The 16,605-nt window shown below is 34.6% G+C and overlaps 1 protein-coding gene and 1 pseudogene across 6 annotated transcripts in view; both read right to left on the bottom strand.

Moving 5' to 3' along the window:
- Window positions 1-16,605, bottom strand: part of COL25A1 (collagen type XXV alpha 1 chain) — a 444,588-nt gene that overhangs the window by 61,066 nt on the left and 366,917 nt on the right. For all 6 annotated transcript variants that reach the window (XM_038581926.1, XM_038581929.1, XM_038581924.1 and 3 more), the window contains exons 16-18: window positions 13,144-13,176; window positions 12,691-12,726; window positions 7,932-7,976 (exon numbers count right to left, since the gene is read on the bottom strand). In XM_038581926.1, the coding sequence (XP_038437854.1) occupies window positions 7,932-7,976; window positions 12,691-12,726; window positions 13,144-13,176 (114 nt within the window). The remainder of the gene's footprint in view (window positions 1-7,931; window positions 7,977-12,690; window positions 12,727-13,143; window positions 13,177-16,605) is intronic.
- LOC119867242 lies at window positions 55-186 on the bottom strand (annotated as a pseudogene).

The following is a 16,605-nucleotide window of genomic DNA, read 5'->3' as shown; positions in this document are numbered from 1 at the left end:
AGAGATCCTTTGAAAAGGGCAGATACTGAATATCATAATCAGGGAAATGTGTATTTACACAGGTAAGCAGCAAGTAAAATAGCTGCACCACGGAAGTGAAAACAACAAAATAATGACATTTTCTATTAGAAGTAATCACGCCTAGGATAAACCTTATTGGCTACGATACTGCCACTGTGCAAAGTTAAATATGACATTTTCTGAAACAATATTAATTTTTTCAGTTTATGATGTGTTAGCACTTTTTAAAAAATGACAACAAAAAATGTCTAAGAAAAATAGGAGAAAGGCAGAGCTTTACACATTGGTTTGTCATGAACACCAGGGCACTGGTGAATAGCATAAAAATGAGTTAGATCATTACTTCAGAGCCACTTTAATCTGTTCTCTCAAGTTTCATACATATATATTTATTTTCTCTCATTATATATATATATATATATAATCTTCCTCTACCTCTCTCTTTACTCACCATTTCTAGTCAGATAGCATTTTGGGTTTTTACTTTTGTTCCTACTGAGAACAAAATTACAAAGTCAATTGGGATTCCATTCCTATTGGTATTACTGATCCTATATAAAAGGAATCAAAAGAGTGAAGGCAACCAACTGACACATCTTAAAGTGTCATTGCTTGCAAAGTTAGTGCCCAAATACAGTGAAACAGAAAAGTAAAAAGAAGAAAGAGAAGAAGAAGGAATCATGGAAGAATGCAGGGAGAGAGTAGGGAACAGAACAGAAGGAAAGAAGAAGAATGGAGAGGAAGAAGCATCTTAAAATTTTCTGTTCCTTTATCATGACCACAACTATTGAATCCAGGTTTAATCTGTTATTTTTGTCATTGTGTTTTCACTGGTCCTGGAAACATCCAACTAGATCTAAGCTTGAGACAGACACAGGAAAATAAAACAATATAATATCTAACTCAACCCCTGATTTAACCAAAGCCTGGAGATAAAATATATACAGAACTATTTATCAGAATCCTTAACACAATCCAAAATTTTAACCGCCGAAACACAATTAATAGCTGGCACAATATTCTCCTATCCAAGCCACAATGCAAGCCTGTAATTAAATGGTTGTCAGTGAAATAGAAATCTCAGTTTTATTAGTGCTACTGTAATATGGCATTAATACAGCCTTGAATTTCAAAATGAGAAAAAATTTGGTTTAATTTTCTGCTCTTGTCTTAGATGTTGCATTTGATTTCTTCCTCAGTTATTTCATGAGTTTTGCTCTTTGTTTGTTCTTTAATTAGTTCACCATCAATGAGTTCAAAAATCAAATCAATACTGAAACTGTAACACATTTACCTATGTTAAGCTGGTAGAAAAAAATAAAAAATATAGTACTTGTGGTTTTGGCAACTAGACTGGGATTTGGGTTCTACAGAAGAGATGCTGTTTACTCAGAATATAGCACAGTATAGTCCTAGTAATACATTGTTGGGAGCAGCAACAATAGCAGCAAGCAGTCCTATCTGAAAATCTGACACAAGTTGCTAATTTGAATGAAAGTTTTAAGCAGCCAGGGCACATAAAGATGCAGAACCAAGTCCACAGAGACTAGCTCTAGCTGAGATCAAAGGTGTATCCTCACATGACCAACTTTGGAGGACCTAATGGTCTCACATTGATAGTTAGCTCCAACTGTAGCTAACTATTTCAGCAGCCACAACTTTGATCTTGTAGTATGAAGCTCAATGAAAATAAGTCACAGTAGCTAGTAAGTACTATATTTGAACAATTATCCTGTTTTTGCACCAAAATTTCCCTTGATCATGAAAGTGTAAGTATTAGAGCTCTCCTCCTTCCTCTCTCCCTTTCTATCCACCCAGCTTTCTATCATAAATGGGCAATGTGTGCACAAACAAGAAAATTTAGCTGTAGATAGGTGGGATCTATTCACTCTATAGATTAAAAAAGATACAACAAAACTAAGATTTTTGACCGAAGCCACTTTTGTCCAACTCATTTATTGTTACTTTTAAAAAATTTAAATAGCTTAGATCCTGTGTATTCTGACAACTCCCCCCTACAAAACAAAACACCCTAAAACAAAACAAAGTATCCCCAAACAGTGCAAACAATTACTTTCTTTACTAACAAAGAGGGCAACAAAAACTAGCTTTCTATATTACAAGGAAGGTAGAAAAATTCCTAAGAACATGACTTTTCTGAAATCTAACAATAACTATCAAAAGTCTCACTAAGTTTTAGAATTCAATAAAATCTGGACTGATTTTCCTTCAAGCCCACATTTAATACATAAGAAGAAAGTATTTGAAATGAACTTCCTTTATATTCTAAGTGGCTATTAGGACAGTTCACTGAATATTCTGTCAAATTTATCTTCATGTAGGTGAGAAGAGTCAACAAATATATAGATGGCATTACTGGTCAAGGTAAAAAAGGAAGAGACAGCTTTATTCATACAGAAATGGCTCCCTGGGTGTTTCCCTATAAACTTCCAGACTTATCATCTGTTAAATGGAATGGTGGCCAGAAAGTCCTAACTGATTAGCTCTTGCCTACAGAAAAATTTCTGGTTTTTCATTTATTACCATTTGTTTTATTTTTATAAGTCATTATCAATTAAGGCAGTAAAAGATATTATTTTTTTAACCTGTCTCTAAAACCCCTCTAACATACCAGTTTAAACCAAGTCATGTTTTCCATGATATTTATTACCCCCATGCAGATCCAATTTTCATTGCCCAAAAAATAGTACAACAGGGCTTGAAAAATGTGCTGATTTGCCTGGGTGCTAAAACATCACCAATAATTTTGATTAATGTGTCTTGACACTGAATGCATTAGCCATACAATATTCTTCTTGCTTAAAGGCTAATTAGAATTCAAGTCAGCATGATACCTGCTTCTGAGGATTACAGCAAGAACATTTGTTGTAATAAGAACCTCCAGGCAGCTAGGTTTTGTAATGATTGATTTGTAAAATTATTGAGGGCAAAAAAAAGAATGAGAAAATAGTCTGTCCCAAAAACACTATTTCCCTGAAGGATAAAATTTGAGTATAAATTAAAACATCTTGGTGATATGATGAAAATGAACTGCAATAGCAGGTTTATTTAAAACTCAGAAAACATACCTTTCTGCTTTTTTTTTTTTTTAAACAGGATTACATCATGAAAACATTCAGTGTATTTATTGGAAGTTTCATTATGGCTGCTAAAAATCTCTGATTTCTGGTTGTATGAGTTTCCTAATTGGATTCTTAAACTACTCAGCTGCTCAGACGTACTCTGTGCAGGCAGGAAATAATTATAAGTAACAATAACACAATCTTATCCTTTTAACCAGTATTTCTTTCTTTCCTTCTTTTTTTAGGAATACATTTCACATCCTATGTTACTTCCAAAAACTTTCCTCTTCTGTCTTTAAAATATGATTTGATGTTTCTGAGGAAGGAACATCTTCAGTGGATTTAGATGATGGATTTCTATTAGATTATTGAACACTGTCATTAATCCTAAGAATGCCTAAGAAAATGTTCCTGTGGGACGCCCAGGTGGCTCAGTGGTTTAGTGCCGCCTTCAGCCCATGGCCTGATCCTAGGGACCTGGGATTGGGTCCCACGTCAGGCTCCCTGCATGGAGCCTGCTTCTCCCTCTGCCTGTGTCTCTGACCCTCTCTCTGTGTCTCTGATGAACAAATAAAAAATTTAAAAAAAGAAAAAAAAGAAAAAAAAGAAAATGTTCCTGCCACCTATAAAGTTCAGTCTTTATATGATTCAGTGTCAAGGATGATTTCATCTAATGAGATACAAAGAATTAGTTACTGTCTTGTACCCTCCCAATCCTCAAAGTCTTAATCTGAATGTCAAATTTTCACTAATGTGGAAGCCAGAAGAAAACTATCAAGTTTGAGAGAAAATACTTAACATTTTTTGCCACCTAAATGATTTTTTTTTCATTTGATGGAAATTTTTCCTGTATTATGTTTCCCTACTCTACTAATTTTACTGTTATATAAATTTTTCCTAATTTACTCTCTGAATATGATGAGATAAACTGGTGGCTTCTGTTGAAAGGAGAAAAGCAAGCATTGAAAACCCATATTTGTAAAAAATGTCTTGGTCCAGGCAACACTATGACTGGGGCCTAGAAAATCTTCCTTATTACATGTCCAGTTTCTCTTGTGAACAGTGTAGGAAGGAGAATTTTGACAGTACCATGTCTTATGCCCAGAAGGTTGTGTCCCCGCATCCTTTGTTCCTGGAATATATTGAAGTTAGAGAGTAGGGGCATAGTGTGATGTTTCAAGAAAAAGCAGGTTTATCACTGCCCTTAAAGGTAACTTTGATCATCACTGCAAAGGAGTTTTCAGAATTTACCTCTATGGACTATAGAATGTAAATGGTTTTACGTTCTCCAGATTAAAATTACTCACATGAGGAAAGATTATATTGAATAAGTACATAACCAATTTTCCAATATTCTGAGCTGCTCCAAGAGAAAGAGTAATAGCTAAAATTTATATAGGATTTACTATCTGCTTGGTGATATTTTAGGATCTGCACATATATTAATTCATTTAATATATACAACTCTCTAAGTTATGTACAATGATGATTCTTATTTTATAGGAAAACCAGAGGACAAGGATATTATTGTAACTTGTCCAATGTCATGATATAGCTTCATTAACTGGTAAAGGGTAGAACCAGGACCCTCACACTGATGGTCTGGTTCTAAAGTCAAGTCCCTTGATCACTGTTCTCTACTGCTTCATTACTAGAGTAATGTAATCATAAAAAGAGTAAGTAATGTATTTACATTTTTCAAAATAAGTGTGGAGAGAAAAATTTTAAAAATAGGAACTTCGGGTCTTACCCTTTTATATGATATCAGAAAAGCTAGTTACAGTCAGCTTTACCCATGAAAAACATATTTGAAGGCTTATTTATAAAAATCACTTTCTGAGCTCAAATCTTATTCCAGAAGATCAATGTCTGCATGGTACATTGTGCATAATTTAATTTTCCCAGTTGAACATCTTGACACTATATGAACCATGAATGCATGAAATAGGAATTCCAAATGTCTTCCACATGGTGAAAGAACTTTTCCAATACTTGTACAGGAAGCTTAAGAGTAGTTTGAAATTAAGTTATGCCTGTTCTTGGTGACTTTTATTATGTATGCCCAAGGTATCAGCACTTTTCTCTGAGTGGGACTCTGAGGTGATAGATAGATGAGTCTGCTGTCTGTATTTAGGCACTTTGCTCATTTCCTGAGGGCTGTGTGGAAGGCATTTGGGTGCTCATTAAGTTCCCCACCATTCCCCGAGAGCAACAGGTGGTGAATCAAAGCTTCCCTGGTATGTCATGGCTGGTTTCCTCAATGTCTTGGAAATAACGGATGGCATGTGCATGCTCTCTGTAGTACCACTAGATAAAGGAATGAATAGCAACAGGAAGTATTTCCAAAGCATAAACTATCATACAAGTTCTGGCTACCACACATTTTAAATCCATACATATTGTTTCATCTTTTAAATATTGTTACTCAATCAAACTATGAAATCAAATCTGTTAACTATCCTGTGGTTAGCAACGGAGTAGAAGCAAGGCTTGTTCTAAAGAACATCTCAAATTAATGAATCTCTATCATAAAGTTATAAATTTGTAACTCTAAATTTATACATATCCAATGACTAATAATGAAAATGTGTTCTTAAATTGTCTCCTTCACAAAATGACCTCTGTATCCTGAGGACCTACTACATTATAAAGATAGAATATTGCTCACTCACATCCTGAACTAGAGCGAGAAGACAAAGGTAATTAAACCAAAAACAGAATCCGTGATTTAAATCAAATACTGGGTATTTCCTCCAAAATACTTGGTAATTGTACAGAAAAGTATCTCTAGTGAAGGATAAAAAGGTTTGTCAATGGATAGCTTATCACAGCAGTCACAGTAAAGGTTTAAAAACAAAAATATCAGCTATATGATCTTGACAAAATCTATCTGACAATGTCCTAGGACCCTAGGAATAAAAACATTTACCGGAGGTAGCAAATCACCAACACTCTTCCCAATTTAAAAAAGTTCAAAACACTCAGACTAGTTCACATGTGACTAGGGAAATGCCCTGGGATATTTTTCGTGGTGGAAGACATAATATAAATAAGAGGTAATGATAACAAATAGAATCATTCAAATTGGTTTTTGTTCATTTTGGAGGGTAAATCACCTTTACCCTTACATAGTCTTTCTCGCCAAGAGAGTGCCTCGTACTCCTGAGAAGGGACAACTGAATTTCAATGCAGCTCTGAGTTTCCTGACACATGAGCTGGCATTAGCAGTACAGCTCCGCTAACTTATGAGTAAGTGCTGCAGGAAACACTGTCCCAGCCCTTCCCAAATGTCCCTTCTTTCCAACACCTTCCCCTTTATTTATAATGCCACCAGGGATTTAACTAATGTTGAGTATAATTTTCTTAAATTTGTTTTAAAAATCTATGATCTCCCAATCATTTGTAAAAAGCTCTTTTCTTAATGCATGGGAATTACTAAGGAACTGCCATAAATAAACTCTACAATATGAAACACATACTTTTTTTTGGAAACAATTAATTTGCTAAATATCAAGTAATAAGGAAAAGGCTTCAACCCTTTAGTAAGCTGTTGTCATAGAGTGTACTTTTTCACTGAGGAAGCCAAAGACAAAATATAATAAAAGGACATATCTAAATGTCCATGATACTAATCTGGAAACACCAAACAAAAAGCAGGAATTTCTGAGTGTCAGACTGAAAAACACAGTTTCCATGTCTGCTACTTATACCAAATAAAGTCATAAAATATATGTGATACCATACAATGTCTGGGGAACTCAATAATTTAACATATTTATTCTAAAGCTATATTATTTCATGTACCATACTTCAAACACAACTTTCATCAAACAGTATATATAACCTTACACTGAAACTAGGATTATTAATTTTAGAATGGTCTAATGCACACTAAAGAGTGATTCAAAATCTATGAGAACAAATTAGGAAAAATATACTTGCATTATGTTACTCTCTCAAATGGTTCTAGAATTTAAAGAAAACTCTAAAACTTTTAAGGTTTAAAAAGCAGATCTTAAAGGAGGAACTACTCCTAGGGCAGTAGAACTTTAAGCCTTATCAATTGCCATGTGAAAAATTTTAAGCAATTAAAAAAATGAAAGTTTCTTAATATTTTTAGATGATTTTAAAATATGGAAAACAATGTAAACTAAGATTTAAGCAATTATTTCAAAAGATACATACAAAGTTTATGGAAATAGTATATAGGTCAGAATAGTAATCTGGTTTGTACTATGCAGTGAGAGTTATTGATAGGAAGTGGAAGCAGAAAATATTTTAGAGCAATTATTATAATGAATGAATTACAAAAACAGCTACCTAAATGTTTAATTTATGGGGATGTTAAGACTGTGATAGGATGTTAAGAATAAAATTAAAATGTGAAAGTAGACATTCTGGACTTTAAAAATTCCTATGTGGCACTTACATTTTTTTCAAGGGGCATAGTAGGTTCAATAGTAGAATACAGTCCAGATAGCAATGGCAAACATTAGCAATACCTGTAGCAATGGCAAATGTTAGCAATACCTGTGCCTGTTTTCAATTTAAAAATGCCACCTAAAAAAAAAAAAATGCCAATGTGGGGCTTGAACCCATGACTCTGAGATCAAGACCTGAGCTCAGATCAAGAGTCAGATGTCCAACAGACTGAGCCACCCAGGTGCCCCTTGATTTAAAAAAATTAATTGATCAAGATAGCTGGAGAGGATTTAAAGAATAGCGTGATGTTTTTAATTTTCTCTTTTTCCTATTTTCCTTTGATTTTTGTGACTTTCACAATTACAGTTCTATGAAGCTGAGACTGTCAGTGCAGTATTTATTTACCTTTATCCCCGGAAGTCCAGGAAGCCCAGGAAGCCCTGATTCACCCTACATAGGAAAATCACATAGCATTATAGAACAATAGTCACTCATTCACAGTATCTGGAGAAAAATATGGCAAATGATTTGTATTCAGTTCCTAACTGAATACTTGTTGCATATATATATATATATATATATACATATATAAATACTGTCTAATTTTAAGAACTTTGGTGAGATTATACAGTTCAGTCAACTCTTGATTCAGAGATTGGTTGACCACCTTGCAGATTTTTCAGGATTTTCTCTCTTCCTGCCATCTCACTGCTCATTGGCATCTCTACTGGAAAGCAAGTCAGAGAAGTAAAAGGAACTCCTACATTTTATTTTTCCCTAGTAAATGATTTCTTGTGGAAGCTGAAGCTCTTTGCTGAAATGAGGATTATGTATGCATTTGAATAATGCATCCTATTCCAGGGCTCTCTTACCTCAGATAATCAAGAGTTGGCTGTGTGAACAGATGGTCACATCAAAACAATACACATTAAAAGTCTTGCTCACTTAAAAGTATTGTAAGATTTCTTTTCCATTCCTGAATGATGAGAATATAAATGCATAGTTAAGATTATACTTAACTCCAGACTGTATTTCTGACAATTGTTGAGTCTAGGTAACCCTGCTTAACAATTTAGGGCTAATGGTACCATGCGTGCAGCTGTTCCTGAATACAGGTTTGAGATTAAGTGGTACATTTTGTGTGAGCACACTGGAGTCAAGCTAAATCTCATTTTCACAGAATTGTCTACATTGTTTTAAATAAAGTATAGTGAGAAGAGGTTACATTGCTTAGAAAATCTCCTGAATTCCACTAAGAAAACATAAAGGAATTGCCAAAGAAAATGAAAGTCCATCCTGTATTGGACTGAGGTGACTATTATTTGTGGAAACATTTGAGGGTAAAAGGCACACATTGTTTCATAATGGTCAGTCAGTGGGACAGACAACTATATTGAAAGAGGTTAGGACATCACACTAAATAAAAGTGGTAAAGGGAGACATTTCTTTTAATCTAAATGCCTTAACAATCCTCATTCCAAGGAAAATCTACTAAGAACAATCATATATTTTGTTTTTAATTGTATTACTTTCATATCATGAAGAGCCATAATTTGCTTTGGTATTATCAAACAATGACTCCAGATACTGTTTATTAAGCTGTATGGTTAGGCATAGAGGGGACAACAACTTTCCTGATGGTTTAGGGCAGAGGTGCTTCAGGAATGCAAAAGAAAAGCCATGCTGTTTGAAACTATTCAACTGAAATTTTGCACTGTGAACAGTAAGACTAAGATGAGGTTATGCCAGAGAAGAAGGAATGATTATTAAGAATTTGATATTCCATTCACAGAAAACTTGTCCAAGTAGATTAAACTTTCCAAGGAAATGTTACACATTTGATTTTCTTTTTTCTTTCCTCTTTGCCCTTCAATCAATAAGTTTAAGTAGATCCAATAAGTAGGGTGGCATCCATATTTTACTGAAGATTCTCTTTTACTTCAAAAAAAGAAGTTCGAGGCCTTTGAATATACAGTAAATTGTAGTACAATATACAACCAATTAAAAGTAAACCTATTAGTGATAAATTTAGTTTCATATTGTTTTAGGAAAGGCCCCCGAAACTCAGGGCATCCCATTAGAAATGTGTGAAAATATAGCAGTCATAACACTGTTTCCCTGCAGTTCTCACCATACGCCTCCCCCCCACACTATATTAAAAAGGACTCTATGACTACTTTTTAAAAAATATTTATATTTACATGCATTCATAGACACATGCTTATGTTTTCTAACAATAAGAAATATGTATGAGACATCATGGGCTATTTTACAATGTAGATTGAATACTTAGACTTTAGCTTTTAGCTGTTTCCTATATCACATGTGTATGTAGGTAGGTATGTATTTATATTAAAGTATTAAGTGGACTTTTCAAAGGAAACATATTTCAGGAATGCATATTTCATTTTCTTGGATTTTTGTAAATTTGACCTGCTAAATTTGGAAAAATTTATGTTTCCTTAATGTAGTAGTCAACATAATGAAAGATTATAAAATATTTAATGTTAACCTTTGTGGAACATGTCAACATTCTTAGGAAGTCTTTTCTTCCTATATAGATTCCCTGTATTTATGCCATGAAGACTTGTCTTCCAGTAAGACATGGTTTTTGTTGACTTTTCCACTCTCCGCTATGTCTTGGCCCAGAAGTTTCTCTGGGTTGATTCTTGGGCATACACAGCCCAAGGTCAGATCTGGGTCATAATTAAGAATTGGTTTGTTCTTTCATTCAAAGAATACCTGTCCAAGTAGATTAAGCTTTACACATTATATTTCAGGTTCTTTTTTTTTTTCTCTCCCTTTTACCCTCCACTAAAGGAGACCGTTGTTCACTGTCAAAGTTAGGACTCTGCTTTTGCCCCACATCCCTGTTACAGTGCCCTATACTTTTAGATATACTTCAACTGGGAGGATCCCTTCCAATGGAGGATCAAGTATTTTTACCCCTTTAAAATTAAAAAAATATATTTTATAAAAGATGTGGAGAAGTTAGGAAGAAAGAATTATGTGATAAAACATAATACCTAATTTTATAAATCTACACATTTATATTAGGAACATAAAAACATACTCTAAGTCATGTCATCACATACTTTACTGTTGAATCTATCAAAGAAAAAACAACTATGATGAAATCATTCTACATTATGAATGTTGCTCTAAATAACAAATTTTCATACTGGACAACACCAGACAGCAGAAAGCTAATTAATGGGCTTTCGTTCTGTCACAATACTTTCTACATTTCTGGAATGTCCCTCATACATTTCAGCTTAAGTACTGAATCCACAACACAGTTCTTCAATGATGAGGAAAATTCCATGGAAGATCTCTTGAATTGATTCTGTACTCAATCCTGCTTGTCATTTTCTAATCTTAAGTAAGCAGCAAGCATGGGAATACTCTACTTTTAAAGCAATGTTGGGTTAAGTATTGCCAAATCCTGATATTAGACAAAGGAAGTCATAAATATGGTGGGCAAGTGAGATTGCATCAAAGGATAGAATCTGGCCTAAATATTGGTGAAAAAAGATGCTGTTCATTTCAGGGCACGTACTCATTCAGATAGGTTGTGAGCTTTTAATGAATCCACCTCTTCTCTCCATATAATTTAAAGCAGATTTGTAATGAAATACAAAGGAAATCCAATGTTTCTATATGTAAACCTATAAACTTCCAGGAGTGAATCAAAACTGTATTTCTAAATAATCATGATAAGGCAATATTTTATTAAGCAATTGAAAATCATTTTGGATCTTCCACTCTGAAAACAGTGGAACCTATACAGAATTACAGCAGATTTGTTTTGTTTTGTTAAAAAGGCATAATAGTCTTGCAGACATTTCTTTTAGTATACTACAGATTTGGAGAGCAATTTAAATTTAGCCTTTAATTTTTAAAGACTAAGCAACCTAAAATTAGATCATCTGAGAAGATTATTTGCTTTTTCAAAAGAAAGTGGACCATGGATCGCTGATGATACCACTAATTTCAGAGTTCTTACATATAGAATCAGTAGGAAATCTTAGGAATTAAATACCAAAATTTGCAGAATTCTTCTGGGCTCTTTGGAAAAGTCTGAACTTTACCTGAAACTGGGCCCTGATGAATCATTACTCTTTGAGCCTGAGTTTTAAAAGAAAACTCTGTTTTTAAATTAGAGAAATTTTAAAAGAACATGAAAGACCTTCTCAAAAATTACTTTAGTCCTAGGTGTTTAAAACAAAGCAACGATCCTCTCAATGACTTCAAGAGTGTGGGAACACTATTTTACTATGTCTTAAGATTCCAAATTCCTACAATGAGATTGATTCTATCTTTCCATTTACACTGAGGTAGATTCTATGTCTCTAATCATATTCTTTTCTACAACATCAGCTATTGCTAGATAGAGGTAGAGTTATGATCTTAAGAGATTTAACCTAATGTGGAATTCACATTTACTCGCTAGCTACCATACATCTGTTACCTAAAATCTGACGGCACAGGGCACTGATATCCAGATGCTCAAACAATAAACTGCTAACAGTTGTTTCCTGTCTCAGACTCAAATGAGAATATGAATCTAAACATAATCACTGCATATCCTCTAATTTGTCACTGAAGTGAAGCACAAATGATTAAAAAATTCGTGTATGTATCCACAGATTGATTAAAGTGCTTGGCTAGTGTCTCCAATTAAAGCTTAGTTTATTAAAAAATCCGGTGTGTATAACATAATATTCATTGCATAGGTAGATGTGATTCACACAAAAAGTTATCAGTAGGGAAGTATATGAAATGAAAGGAAAAGGAATATAAGAAACTATCATTTGCAATTGAAACAGTTTAGTAAATGCTCACTTCTTCTCATGAATGATAGGAACATGCAGAGTATCTTTAAACATGCAAGCTGTTGGCATTCCAACCTGACTGATCTGTTAGCTTCAAACAGCTGAGTATATGCAGACCGTAGTATACAGAGCATCTTTTTACATGTACAGAGTGTTTCATATTTTGCCATGGTCAGCATCAACCCTTTTAAAATGCAAAACAATCACACTCTGCATGCAAAGCATGAAAACTGCATCATTTTTCAATAATTGTTTTCATATTACACAGAGAATAGTAGATATAAAATGGCAAATATGGGATGGTACAAAGACGACACTAGAAGTATTACCTTTTGTCCTGGACGACCAGATTCTCCAGGTTCCCCCTGGACAAAGAAAACCCAAGATGATAAAAACAATCTTACAATAATTTTCCAAAGTCCTCAGGCCTCTGGACACTTTCACAGAGATGGCCTAGCCTTCCTGGTCATTTCACTTTATTCTATTACTGTATATCTCACCAGAGACAGGAAAATCTTTTTGCTGTGAACATACCTAAAGCTCACATAAAAATCCACATTTCCATAAAAACCAACTGCAGAGAGAAGTCAAGGCAAGGCCTCTTATTTAAGCCTTTATCAGATTTCCAACAGATACTCCCCGTTGTGTTTGGAAGGGGATTATTGCAGAAGAATAGAAACAGTTATAACCATCAGAACTGGTGCAAAAGAAGAGAAAGCAGAGGCTTATAAAATTCAGAACTGTAACTCCTGGGGTACAATCATTCACAAGGTTACAGTTACCTTAATTCCTGCAGCAGATGATCCAGGGTCACCCTAAAACAAAACCCATGAGAGATTATCCCATAAGTTATGAGAATAAAAATCATACAAATGCACAGAAAGCCATTATCAACATGGCACTCAAAAGAGCCCCAATACTACCAGACCTAACCACACTCCATAGGACTATGTCAACATGTCAGTTGTTAAGATGCCAACAATTTCCAAGGTACACAATGCACTTTCTAAAAACATGGGTTTATTTTCAATGCAAAATACTTAAGGACTGTATTCATTGAAGTCAATATAAATACATGAACATGTATCTCTTCCCTTGATATAATGCTAAGACTGTATTCTAAAGTAATAAATTATAATTTAGAGATCTGGGATTTTGGTTTTCTCTATTTCTGGAATGTATTAATGTCACAGGCTCTCAGTTATTGGGAGTTCCTTAACCCTCTTGGTCTTCAGAAAGTCAGGGTTCAACAGATGAAGTCAAAGGGTTAATGATGTCGAGCTGGAAAAAGCCACGTAGCAGGTCAGTTTGTTTTCCTCATGAAGCACTCTCACAGTTACGACCAGCACATTTTCTCTGGCTTTACACTTATTTCATTTTGATGCAGTCACCAGAAAATTACAGGATGATGGATGACTCTTTGGTGGCAGGGACATATGTAAGATCTGGGAGAAAATCATGAGATAGAATCTGCTTTCTTAAAAAGCACTGTACTCCATCGGAATATGACAGAAGGTGACCACATTCCGAAGCAAACATGCTATAAAATCAGCATAGAGGGATTCGTGGAAAATAATATGGAGGTTAAGAATGTTGCTTATTTCTAAAATGAGATCAACAAAGGGCCTAGATTTTCAAGCTCCTTCTAGCCTCTGTCCCATGAACACACTACCAGACAAAAAGAAAAAAAAGAAGGGAGAAAACTTAACCATTTGAGTCTGTCGAGAAAATAGGAACTGCTACAGGAGGAAGGTACTTATTGGAATTTCCTGAGTTGCCATATTCATGCAAGTGCTCAAGGAACTCCAGGGGTCTGGTCCCTTGTTCTGGATTTAGGAAGCTGCTCATCACTCTCTCTTAGAGACACAGATGAGGTCTCAGGCCTCTGTACATGGAGCATTTGTTCCCCTGGCACAATTCTTCACACCTCTTCCCCACGCTGGAAACTGCTCTCTCCTGAAGTCTCAGCTTACATGGTTTTGCCTCAAAGAACCCTTCACCTACCAACTTCAGATCATGCCCTTACATACACATCCTACTACACAGCACTGAGCTCTGCTCATGCCCTGCATAGTTCACTTCATAATTACGTATTTATCTTTCCTGCCTTATTCATTGTCTGTCCCTTCATCAGACAATCAACCACATGGGGGCAGATTCATTGTCAATTTTTATTCAGTGCCCAGCCCATAGGAGATGCTCGATACCTATATGGCAAGTGAATGAACAAATCTCAAAAAGAATGTTTTAAACAAGTCAGCAGTCAAGGGTCAAAATGAAAAAAATTTTAGGAAGGAAAAAAAGCTTAGGAAGAAGGAAATAATAAATTAGCTTACTGAAGAAACTGATACATATGTGAGCTCTTTTGATGTCTGTAATTGTTATTACCCAAGTTAAAAATTAAAACATTTCAAAACATTAAGCCCCTAAATACTGTCTTATACTGATTTCTCCTTCTCACCAGTAACATTCAATTGAGGTCCAAATGGGGAGTAAAATAAATGCAGCTAATAAAATAACACTTCTCTTTCTACTAAATCAAATCTGAAAGCCATCAACACCAACGAATCAGGTTTGCAATATTTTGCACAATAAGACCTTAATATTCCTAAAAGCAATTTTGACTTTGCTAAGTCCCTTCTCTCATCTCATTTATACCCCATAAATCTCTGATGAGATAGGGTAGATATTACTGTTTTCACTTAATAGATAAGGAAATTGAAGCAACTAGAGAATAAGTGAATTTTGGACTCCCTAAATTCCATTGCCATGTACTTTTTATTAGAATAAGAATTATCGGTTTATTTCATTTTGACAACAGGGCATAAAGGTTGCAATAAACTTGTAAATAAAAGGAAGTTGCTTGTATTAACTGCAGTTTAAAACCTTTTATTTTTAGTGTCCTAATGGAAAGTGGCTGGGTAACCTACCAATGAGAATAAGGACAAGACTTAGTTCTCATAGAAATTGGATGGAGAGTAAAGGACAGTTTCCTGAAAGACTGATTTATTTGTGGAAATTGGAGCAGTTTCATTTGGAAGGACTATGAATGATATTTTAATTCTCTTTTTAAAAACGTAGACTGTGAAATCTCAAAGAATTTTTATAACTTTTAAGTAGCAAGACAACTGCTGAAAGACTGTCATAAGTTAAACATTTTAAAGGATAGCGCTTCAAATAGTGGAAATAAAACAGCCAGTGTTTATAATCCTCATTCCTCCAAAAGTGAAAGTGAATACAGGATTAAAGTAGGAAAAACCCAACTATGTCTTAAGTATACTCTTAGCTTCATAAGTCAGCTGGTCTAGAAACAAGTTTCCGCAGGATGAGACACAAATACTTGGAGAAGACACTTGAGATAAATGAATTTGACTTTTGATCACTCAAATACAGAGAGTTTCCGTTTTTGGTCACGATTATTTTCAAACACAATAGGTAGTAAGTATTTACGTATGTGTTAATAAAGTCTAGGTGGATAAATGAAGTGAACATGGTGACATTTCTATCATTCATTAATTCATTCAATAAATGTTTGAGCACTGATGAAGTGCCAGCATGGTCTGTTTGCAGATATACCCGGTACTGGGTAAGAACAGGGAGCAAGGCAGTTACAATCTCCACCCTTAATCTGTGCTCATCATAGTCACCTGCCAATATATATATATACACAAAATATTACTGATTGAAAGCATGAAAAATATTTTCTTTCTTTCTTTCCATTATTTAAAGAAAAATATGGGCTAGGAAGAGATTCTCATGTTTGGGAAACCTTGTGTCCCTGTATAGACACGCCTAGGTGGCTCAGTGGTTGAGCTTCTGCCTTTGGCTTAGGGCCTGATCCCAGGATCAGGGATCAAGTCCCACATCGGGCTCCTTGCAGGAAGCCTACTTCTCCTTTGGCCTGTGTTTCTGCCTCTCTCTGTGTGTCTCTCATAAATAAATAAAATCTTTATAAAAAAGAAAGAAAAATAAATGCATGTCACAGGACAAAGTTCTACCATTCCGTGAAAATGAAAAACAGTTGTAAGGAAAACAGATTTTTTTTTTAAAGGTTGTCTATTCAATAAATATTTACTATCTTACAACTATGTGCCAGGAACCTGGATTGGTGCTGGGAATAGTTTGACATCATATAGTTTTTTGTTTATTTGTTTTTTCTTTCCCAATGAGCTAGATGTCCAATTAGACAAGAAATTACAATAAACCCTGATGATGGTTATGAAAGGGATTTTAAAGAGTGCTGT

The sequence above is a fragment of the Canis lupus genome, chromosome 32 (genome assembly GCF_011100685.1).
Source record: "Canis lupus familiaris isolate Mischka breed German Shepherd chromosome 32, alternate assembly UU_Cfam_GSD_1.0, whole genome shotgun sequence".
NCBI lineage: Eukaryota > Metazoa > Chordata > Mammalia > Carnivora > Canidae > Canis > Canis lupus.
Note: the sequence above shows the minus strand (reverse complement) of the source record. Positions and strands in the feature narration are given on the sequence as shown.